Here is a 10,128-nt window from a genome sequence, read left to right on the forward strand (position 1 = left end):
TAGATTTGGATATAGCTGCCATATAGACCGATCTCTCGGTTTTAGGTTTTGGGGCCATAAAAAGCGCATTTATCATAGGCTTTTCGACATCCATATTGTATATGATTCAGATCGGTTTTCTTTTAGATATAGCTTCTAAAAAGATACTTAATTGAACAATGACTTGTACTTATTAGTATTTGGTCCAAATCGGATCATATTTCGATATAAGGTTTGCAATTTTCACCGGATTTTTGATGAAAGGTGTTTTATATTGGGTTGCCCAAAAAGAAATTGATCGCCATTTTATGTCGATCTAGCCATGTCCGTCCACCTGTGCGTCTGTCTGTCCGTCCGTCTGTCCGTTTGTCTGTCAAAAGCACGCTAACTTTCGAAGGAGTAAATCTAGCCCCTTGAAATTTTGCTAAAATACTTTAAATTAGTGTTGGTCGGTTGGGATTGTAAATGGGCCATATCGGTCCATGTTTTGATATAGCTGTCATATGAACCGATCTTGGGTCTTGACTTCTTAAGCCTCTAGAGGGCGTAATTCTCGTCCGATTTCACTAAAATTTTGCACGTAGTGTTTTGGTATATTTTTCAACAATGGTGCTAAGTATGGTTCAAATCGGCTCATATATAATAATCATAACTTGATATAGCTCCAATAGCATAACAGTTCTTATTCAATATTCTTTGTTTGCCCAAAAAAGAAATACCGCGCATAGAACTCGACAAATGCAATCCATGCTGGAGGGTTTATAAGATTCGGCCCGGCCGAAATTAACACGCTCTTACTTTTTTTTCCTAAATGTTTGCCCCACTTTTCTTTCAACTATAACTCGGAAACAAATTTCCCTTTAAAGTCTACAATCTCAGTTTATTGCATCGTTTCGTTTAATTAACTTACAATCTAATACTTGGCAATGACCTTCTCAGCCATAGCCTTAATACCGATCCAGGTTTCGGAGACGAAGGGGTCGATTTGAGCAGGTTTGGGATCGAAACCGCTGCCACCAGCCGGCAATTCCATGGTAATGGAAATGGGAATGTTGGCCTTGGCAAAAGCGTAATCATCGCTGCCACCAGCGGCGGCATACAAGACATTGGTGGAGGAGCCTACGGTGTAGCGGGTGCCGGTGGCAGATCTGATGGCAGCAGCGCCAGCTTGGGCAACTTCATCCAAATCCTTGACAGTGGCGGGAAGAGCGCTGCATTGACGAAAAGTAAAACAGAAAATATTTTAAATTCTATACCCTCCTGCTATCTTTCGCACACTTACGAAGTATAACCCCAAGGATACAACAAATAGTTGCCATAAGAGTGCAAGGTCAAATACATCTTTGCGCGGCCACTCAAGGAGTGCATCAAATCGCGAAGCAATTTAGTTTCGGGCTCAGAGAAGGCGGTGGGTCCTCTGAAGGTATCGGCACAGGACAAGCTGGAAGCACCCACTTCACCCCAATGGAAATCAAAGTTGCGGTTGCCATCGGTGCCATAGCAAGAGCTGGAGACAGGCTGACGGGTCTTGCGCCACATGCGAGAAGAGGTGTGAGTGTATTCATAGCCATCGGGATTGACAACGGGCAAAATAACCCAATCGTAGTCCTTCAACAAGTGCGAGTTGGCAGAGAACTTCTCCACCAATTGGTGGATGACATACAAGGCACCAGCAGGGGCAATCCATTCACGGGCATGAATACCAGCATCCATAAGGATGACCTTCTTGTTGGCCTTGCCATCGCCATTGGTGATGGTAATGGCCTTCATGGCACGCTTTTCATAGGACTGGCCAAGGGTCTTGACGGTAACACGGTTGGGATAGGCAGCAGCCAACTCATCGAGGTAGGCATTGATGGCACTGAAACGTTGGAAGGCGGCAAAGCTGATGCGACCATTGGTGTCGGCAGCGGAACGCACATAGTTTTGTTGTTCTGTCTCCTCGGCAATGCTTTGGGCAACATTTTCATTGATGACCTCAAAGGTGAGACCGAATCTGGTCAAAGTGGTTTCGAAATCAACTTGATCCTCGGGTTGGATCATGGCACGGGCGGGCTTGCCCATGACCCGGGGCAAATCAAAGAAGTCATAGGCCTCATTGGCAGAAAGACGCAACAAGATTTCCTTTTCGAAAACATTATCGGCCTGGATGTCATAGATTTTGTAGCTGAAAATGAAATTCTTCTCTAGAGTTTGTTTTTCCTTTTCTTTTTACAACTTCCACTTACCCCTCGTAGGTCTCCCCACTGGCCAAAGCAATGCTGCAGAACAGAACGCTCAAAGCGATTTTAAAAAACATTTTCTTTTTTTTTTTGTTTTCCTTAACACTTCACCTAGACTGCGTCGACAGTCGTATTGACTTGTTGTGCTGCCATGACCAGCCTTATATACCATTCTGCGATTTTCCCAATGATTTTCAAATTAAATTTCTTATCTATTCAAACCTTATGAGTGGAGTGGAGTGGAGTGCTACGCTTGCGATTAACTTGTCTATGCGAATCGCTGGATATTCTAAAAATCACAAATCAATGCCCTGTATCGCTCACTTGTGGCAAAGAGTCCGTTTTCATTTTGATTTTTTTTCTTTTATCACTTTCATGTGGACATGTGTCGTGTGCTATGTGCACTCAAATCTTGACTATTTTTAAAGTTATCACAATTTTTGGGATACCCCAAAAAAAAGTCAGCAAATTTATGATCTTCCTTCAATGGATTCTTTACCCGTTCATTTGTGTGAAATAGCAACAATGCCTTATCGATATCAATGACGTTGGTAAAATTTCTTTAGGCTAAAAGAAATAACAAAAATTCAATTTGTTTGGTGATATCAATGGAAGGAACAAGGAATCATGACGCAGCGAAATATAAAAGATGAAACGATTTAAATTTGTGCTAAGTTCAGCCGGGCTGAATCTTGGGAGCCCGCCACCATGGATTCTGCCAAAAATTTATACAAACTAAATTGGCATAATTTTGTTCTACATACCAAACTCCTGTCAAAGCAGCAAAAATTAAAGCTTTTAGGAACTGAACAAGGATGAAATACCTTTTATTTAAGCCCCATATTGCCAAGGCCAGTAAGTCCTGGGGAATTCTAGGGAAGAGGTGGACCCCAGAAACTTTGTCCCAAATTTGGACATCAGATTCGTATTTTACTCGTAAATACCTTTCATTTGAGTCCCATATTGCCATGGTCGGTAAATGTGTCCGATTTAGGGAGGTTTTGGGGGTTGGGGTGGTCCCCCAAACACTTGGTCCGACAATTGGATATCAGATACGTTTTCCAATTTCAAATATCTTTCATTTCAGTCCCATATTCCCATATATTGTCGTGATTGGTGCATATACATATTTGGTAGGTTTTGGGGTGGGGCAGCTACCTTCCCCCCCTCCCCCCCTAGGTACCCCATCCGAAATTTGAATACAACATTTTTGTTTGTAGGTTACTATAAGAGAGCACACAAAATTTCGCTAAAATCGTACCACCCATCTCCGAGATCTGGCGTTTCTGAAAATTAGGGGGAGGGTCCGCTCCCCCTTCAGATATAAAAAAATTTATATATTAAGAAGAGAAGAAGATATGTGGTTATAGACCGATTTGGACTGTATCTGGCACAGTTATTGGAAGTCGTAACAAAGGATCGCATGCAAAATGCCAGCCAAATCGGACAAAAATTGCGGCTTGTAAAGAGTCAAGAAGTCAAATTGGGAGATCGGTTTATATGACAGATATATCAGGTTATAGACCAATTTGGACCATACTTGGCGCAGTTGTTGGAAGTCATACCTTAACTCTACATGCAAAATATCAACCAAATGGCTTCCAGGGGCCCAAGAAGTCAAATCGGGAGATCGGGTTAAATGAGAGCTATACCAGGTTCTTGGCCGATTTAAACCGTACTTGGCGCAGTTGTTGACAAAAATTGCTGCTTGTAAGGACTCAGGAAGTCAAATCAGGAGATCGGTTCATATGGGAGCTATACCAGGTTATAGACCGATTTGGATCGCACTTTGTACAGTTGTTGGAAATCATAATGGAACACTATCTGCAAAATTTTAGCCATATCGGACAAAAATTGAGGCTTCCAGTGGCTCATGAAATCAAACCGGGAGATCGGTTTATATGGGAGCTATATTAAGTTATCGACCGATATGAACCGTACTTGGCACAGTTGTTAGAAGTCGTAACAGAACATCACACGCAAAATTTCGACTTAATCGAATAAAAATTGCGGCTTGTAAAGGCTCAAGAAGTCAAATCGAGAGATCGGTTTATATGGGAGCTATATCAGGTTATAGACCGATTTGAACCGTACTTAGCGCAGATGTTGGAAGTCATACCTTAACTCTACATGCAAAATGTCAGCCAAATCAGACAAAAATTGTGGCTGCCAGGGGCTCAAGAAGTCAATTCGGGAGATCGGTTTATTTGAGAGCTATATCAGGTTCTTGACCGATTTGAACCATACTTGGCGCAGATGTTGAAAGTCATAACAGAACACCATACGCAAAGTTTCAGCCAAATCGGACAAAAATTGCGACTTGTAAGGACTCAGGAAGTCAAATCGGGAGATCGGTTCATATGGGAGCTATACCTGGTTATAGACCAATTTGAACCGTACTTTTCACAGTTGTTGGAAGTCATAATGGAACACAATGTGCAAAATTTCAGCCAAATCCGACAAAAAGTGAGGCTTCCTGTGGCTCAAGAAATTAAACCGGGAGATCGCTTTATTTGGGAGCTATATCGAAATATGAACCGATATGGCCCATTTGCATTCCGCAACGACCTACATCAAAAATGAGTATCTGCCATCAGCCTTCGTGTCAGCCTGTCCACTTAGGTCACAGACGAAGTAGAAGGTTAAGAAGTGGTGGAACAGTGAGCGCAAGATACTTAAACAAGTCAAAAGGTATTAAGTTCGGCCGGGTCGAACTTTGCATACCCACCACCTCAGGTATTTATGTATGTAAACCCCATTTCGTCATAGTCCGGTGAAAATTGGATAACTTAAGCACCCAAATTCGGCACGGCCATTGAGTGATCTAAAATATATATGTCACTATTCAATTTTGTAGAACAAAATATTGGTCTTTTTGACAGATATACCCAATCATAAACTGATGTGAACCATATTAAGGTCGAATGTTGGGAAGTCTTAACCTACGCACTGCTTCACATTTCAGCGAAATCGGGTAATAACTAAAGCTTTTATGGGCTTCAGTCCCCTTGTCGGCAGATCGGTCTATATGGCAGCTATATCTAAGTATAGTCCGATCTGAACCATATTTAGGTCGGATGTTGGGAGGTCTTAACCTACTCCCTGTTTCAAATTTAAGCGAAATCGGGCAATAAATAAAGCTTTAATGGGCTTCAGATCCTTTATCGGCAGATCGGTCTATATGGTAGCTATATCTAACTATTGTCCAATCTGAACCATATTTACGTCAGATGTCGGGAGGCTTAAAATAACCCACTGTTTTAAATTTCAGCGAAATCGGGTAATAAATAAAGCTTTTATGTCCTTCAGACCCTTTATCGGGAGATCGGTCTATATGGCAGCTATATCTAAATATAGTCCAATCTGAACCATATTTACGTCAGATGTCGGGAGGCTTAAAATAACCCACTGTTGCAATTTTCAGCGAAATCGGGTAATAAATAAAGCATTTATGGTCTTCAGACCCTTTATCGGGAGATCGGTCTATATGGTAGCTATATCTAAATATAGTCCGATCTGAACCATATTTACGTCAGATGTCGGGAGGCTTAAAATAACCCACTGTTTTAAATTTCAGCGAAATCGGGTAATAAATAAAGCTTTTATGTCCTTCAGACCCTTTATCGGGAGATCGGTCCATATGGCAGCTATATCTAAATATTGTCCAATCTGAATCATATTTACGTCAGAAGTCGGGAGGCTTAAAATACCCCACTGTTTTAAATTTCAGCAAAATCGGGTAATAAATAAAGCTTTTATGGCCTTCAGACCCTTTATCGGGAGATCGGTCTATATGACAGCTATATCTAAATAAAGTTCGATCTGAACCATATTTAGATCAGTTGTCGGGAGGCCTTAAACTACTCACTGATTCAAATTTCAGCAAAATTGGATGAAAAATAAATTTTTATGGGCATTAGACTTTTTATCGGAAAATCGGTCTATATAGCAGCTATATCCAAATATGGTCCGTTTTGGCCCATTCAAGAACTTAACCAGCGTGCATCAAAAAGACGTATTTGTGCCAAATTGCAGCTCATTATCTCAATTTTTTAAGGCTCTAGAGTGATTACATGGCGAAGGACTGTCTCTCTCCGGGACACCCTATTACATCTGCTCGAGACACATTTTCCGGATTACAAGCCCACTGAATATAGGAATTCATCCATAGGATTAACGGACGCGGAGGACGTTGCATACACAAACACTGGTGACTCATGAAAGCGTCCCTTGGGCACCATACACATTTAGACCAATTAAATCCCCGGGGCCGTACCGCATTTATTCAAAAATGCTGCAGGAGGCATTTAACGTCTGTGACATGAATACGTAAAGCATTTACGGCGTGTATAAAATTTGCCAAGGTTCCCAAATCTTGGAGGAGGGTTACGGTAGTTTTTATACCAAAGGCGGAAAAGCAACACAGTTCAATGAAGGATTTCAGACCGATTAGTCTCTCCTCTATCCTTGTCAAGACGGTGGAGAGGATTTTAGACCTTCATATCAGAAGAAAGTTGGAGATGTCTTTTATCTCACACTGCCAGCATGCCTATTTGAAGGGCCGATCATCTTGAAAGACATACCGATTATAAAGAGTATACCCTGGCGGCGTTTCTGGATATTAAAGGGACCTTTAGCAACGTAAGCTCCTTTGCCGAAGAAGCGGGACTTAGGGGTGCGGGTATATGCTATAGGGCAGGGAGATAGCGGCTGTTATTGGGAAAGTGAACATGAATGTCACTAGCGGTATATACCTCATGGAGGCGGATATCACCTCTGCTCTGGATCCTCGTGATGGACGAGCTTCTTAGAAGACTGGAAAGCATGGGCATTAGAGTTTGAGTGTACGCAAACGACCTGCATATTCTCGCTACAGGGAAGTTTTTGGATGCCACAGGAATGTTTTGGATGGTAAACTTGGCTGCACTGCTACATGGGCCGAGGGATGCGGCCTGGGTGTGAATGCGGGGAAGACGGAATTGGTCCTACGTTACGCGTAGGCGGAGTATACCGGCCTTTAGGCTACCCACACTGCAGGGTATGACTTTACAGTTAACGCAGTCGGCGAAACTTTTGGGGGTGATTCTAGACAGCAATTCGGATTGCAGACTGAACATGGAGTCGAGAATTAAAAAGGCCTTTGTTGCATAATTTTAGTGGGGTTTGAGGCCCAGGCTTATGCACTGGTTGTTCTCGGCGGTGGTGCGGCCAGTCCAGGCATATGACTGCAACGTCTGGTGGACGGTGACGGTTTTTGTGTCACATGCTCATAGCTTTAACCGTGTAAATAGAGTCACACTAAGATTTGTATCTGACACCGTGGCGCAGAGGTTAGCATGTCCGTCTATGACGCTGAACGCCTGGGTTCGAAACCTGGCGGGACTATGAGAAAAAATTTTTAGCGGTGGTTTTCCCCTCCTAATGCTGGCAACATATGTGAGGTACTATGCCATGTAAAACTTCTCTCCAAAGAGGTGTCGCACTGCGATACGCCGTTCGGACTCGGCTATAAAAAGAAGGACTCTTATCATTGAGCTTGAAACTTGAATCGGACTGCACTCAATGATATGTGAGAAGTTTGACCCTGTTCCTTAGTGGAATGTTCATGGGCAAATTTGCAATTCTTGATCGTCATGACATTTGAAGTCGATCTAGCCATGTCCGTCTGTCCATCCGTTTGTCTGTCTAAAGCACGCAATCCTTTGCAGCAGTAAAGCTAATCGCTGAAGCTCCAAACCGATTTTCGATGTTTAATCTTTATTCTATAATCCCGAAATATAAAAGGCAACCCTCGTACATAACAATTTTCAATTTATTCAAAAACACCTTCAAAATTCACAGCTTCCAATTCAACAATTTTTCTAGTCTGAACCTAATACTTGGCGATAACCTTTTCGGCCATAGCTCTGATACCAGTCCAGGTCTCTGATACAAAAGGTTCGATTTGGGCGGGAGAGGGATCGAAACCAGAACCACCAGCAGGCAATTCCATGGTAATGGCAATGGGGATGTTGGCCTTGGCAAAAGCATAATCATCACTGCCACCAGCAGCAGCATACAAGACATTGGTGGAGGAGCCGACAGTGTAGCGACCACCAGTGGAAGCCTTAATGGCTTCGGCACCAGCTTGAGCAACCTCATCCAAGTCGTCAACGGTTTCGGGAAGTTCGCTAAACAACAAACACATAAAAGAAGTTCATAACTTCATAGTTTCCATTATTTTTGTTAACTTACGAAGTCCAACCCCAAGGATACAACAAATAGCTGCCATAAGAGTGCAAAGTCAAATAGAATTTGGCACGACCCGACAAGGAATGCATCATATCGCGTACGACAATAGTCTCAGCCTCGGAGAAGGCAGTTTCACCCATAAAGGTTTCAGCACAGGACATGCCGGAGGCACCAATTTCTCCCCAATGGAAATCGAAATTGCGGTTGCCATCAGTACCAAAGCAATTCTTGTTGATGGGTTTGCGGGTCTTGCGCCACATGCGAGCCTGAACATGGGTATGTTCATAACCATCAGGATTGACCACAGGCAAAATAACCCAATCGTAGTCCTTCAACAAGTGAGCGTTCTCGGCAAAATTCTCAACCAATTGATAGATGACATACAAAGCACCAGCAGGAGCAATCCATTCGCGGGCATGAATACCGGCATCCATGAAGATGACTTTCTTGTCCTTCTTGCCATCGCCATTGGTAATGGTAATGGCTTTCATGTCACGTTTTTCATACGACTTGCCCACGGTCTTGACCATCACACGGCTGGGATAGGCAACAGCCAATTCCTCGAGATAAGCATTGATTTCATCGAAACGATTGAATTTGGCAAAACTAATGCCTCCTTTGGGGGTAAACACGCGGCTATTCTGCAAAGCTTCTTCAGCAATGGTGCGGCCTACATTCTCATTGATGATCTGGTAGGAGAGACCGAATCTATTCAGAGCAGCTTCAAAGTCATGTTGATCTTCGGGTTGGATCATAACACGGGCGGGCTTGCCCATAACCTTGGGAAGATCAAAGAAGTCGTACTTCTCATTGGCCGAAAGGCGCAATAAGAGATCCTTATCGTGGGCATTGCGGGCATTGATGTCATAGATTTTGTAGCTGTTTTGGGCAGTTAAATTTCCTTATTGAAATTTTTTCGTTTTCTTTGTTAGTTTGCTGACACTTACCCTTCATAGGTTTCCCCAGTGGCCAAGGCAATGCCGCAGAACAGCACGCTCAAGGCAATTTTGAAAAACATTTTTGATTTTTCTTTGATTCTGAAGACTTTACCTATAACGTAACGTCAAAGGTAATGAATGCACTGACTGCAACATCCTCTTTTTATAACCGAATGCATTCTCTTATCTGCCCTTTTGCACTGTAAATAGTTTTGTATTTAAAATAACAAATCACTGCTCTTAGTTGATAGTTGGAAAATTATGGGTATTAGCATGGTATCATTTCAAGTGGCCAAGTGTGGTTTTCTTGTAATTCCGGCACTATGATATATTCCAGAATTTATGACCATTTGTCAATAGAGGGTAACATGAGAATGCATTTTTACAAAATCAAAAATTTCCCATTCGATTGTATGCTTTTTGTTCCATAGAGAAGCCAAACCGAAAAAATTCCATAAAGGGAGCTCAAAATTGGGCTAGGATGTCAAAAGGGGCCAGTTGTTACAAAAGTGTTTTCATAAAAGGATACTCCTCCACAGCAAATTTATTAAAGAACACCGATTTTGAAAACATTTTTGTCCAAAAAGGTTATTTTGTGGAAAACAAGTAAAAGCGTGCTAAGTTCGTACAAAAATTGAGGCCTACAGGGGCTCAAGAAGTCAACTCGGGAGATCGGTTTATATGGGAGCTATACCAGGTTATAGACTGATTTGGACCGTACTTTGCGCAGTTATTAAAAGTGATAACAGAACACTTCA

The 10,128-nt window shown here is 42.4% G+C and overlaps 2 protein-coding genes across 2 annotated transcripts; both read right to left on the bottom strand.

Annotated features, from left to right (window-relative positions):
• Positions 1–843: 843 nt before the first annotated feature.
• On the bottom strand, positions 844–2,338 carry LOC106093947 (carboxypeptidase B1). Its single transcript, XM_013261110.2, has 3 exons — positions 2,208–2,338; positions 1,262–2,146; positions 844–1,190 (listed from the first exon to the last, which is right to left on the bottom strand). The coding sequence occupies exons 1-3, from the start codon at positions 2,276–2,278 to the stop codon at positions 893–895; spliced, it is 1,254 nt and encodes a 417-aa protein (XP_013116564.1). The 5' UTR covers positions 2,279–2,338; the 3' UTR covers positions 844–892.
• Positions 2,339–7,995: 5,657 nt separating this feature from the next.
• LOC106093946 (carboxypeptidase B1) lies at positions 7,996–9,517 on the bottom strand. Its single transcript, XM_013261109.2, has 3 exons — positions 9,380–9,517; positions 8,436–9,311; positions 7,996–8,371 (listed from the first exon to the last, which is right to left on the bottom strand). The coding sequence occupies exons 1-3, from the start codon at positions 9,448–9,450 to the stop codon at positions 8,074–8,076; spliced, it is 1,245 nt and encodes a 414-aa protein (XP_013116563.2). The 5' UTR covers positions 9,451–9,517; the 3' UTR covers positions 7,996–8,073.
• Between the last annotated feature and the right edge of the window lie 611 nt (positions 9,518–10,128).

Source organism: Stomoxys calcitrans, chromosome 1 (assembly GCF_963082655.1).
Source record: "Stomoxys calcitrans chromosome 1, idStoCalc2.1, whole genome shotgun sequence".
Classification (NCBI taxonomy): domain Eukaryota; kingdom Metazoa; phylum Arthropoda; class Insecta; order Diptera; family Muscidae; genus Stomoxys; species Stomoxys calcitrans.

What these genes read in the sequence shown, in the direction of transcription:
- LOC106093947 (XM_013261110.2), bottom strand. Translation starts at nt 2,278, where the DNA reads ATGTTTTTTAAAATCGCTTTGAGCGTTCTGTTCTGCAGCATTGCTTTG. An exon ending in AGTGGGGAGACCTACGAGGG is followed by an intron (nt 2,147 to 2,207) that starts GTAAGTGGAAGT and finishes TTTCATTTTCAG; the next exon opens with CTACAAAATCTATGACATCC. An exon ending in TATCCTTGGGGTTATACTTC is followed by an intron (nt 1,191 to 1,261) that starts GTAAGTGTGCGA and finishes TCGTCAATGCAG; the next exon opens with CGCTCTTCCCGCCACTGTCA.
- LOC106093946 (XM_013261109.2), bottom strand. Translation starts at nt 9,450, where the DNA reads ATGTTTTTCAAAATTGCCTTGAGCGTGCTGTTCTGCGGCATTGCCTTG. An exon ending in ACTGGGGAAACCTATGAAGG is followed by an intron (nt 9,312 to 9,379) that starts GTAAGTGTCAGC and finishes TGCCCAAAACAG; the next exon opens with CTACAAAATCTATGACATCA. An exon ending in TATCCTTGGGGTTGGACTTC is followed by an intron (nt 8,372 to 8,435) that starts GTAAGTTAACAA and finishes TTTGTTGTTTAG; the next exon opens with CGAACTTCCCGAAACCGTTG.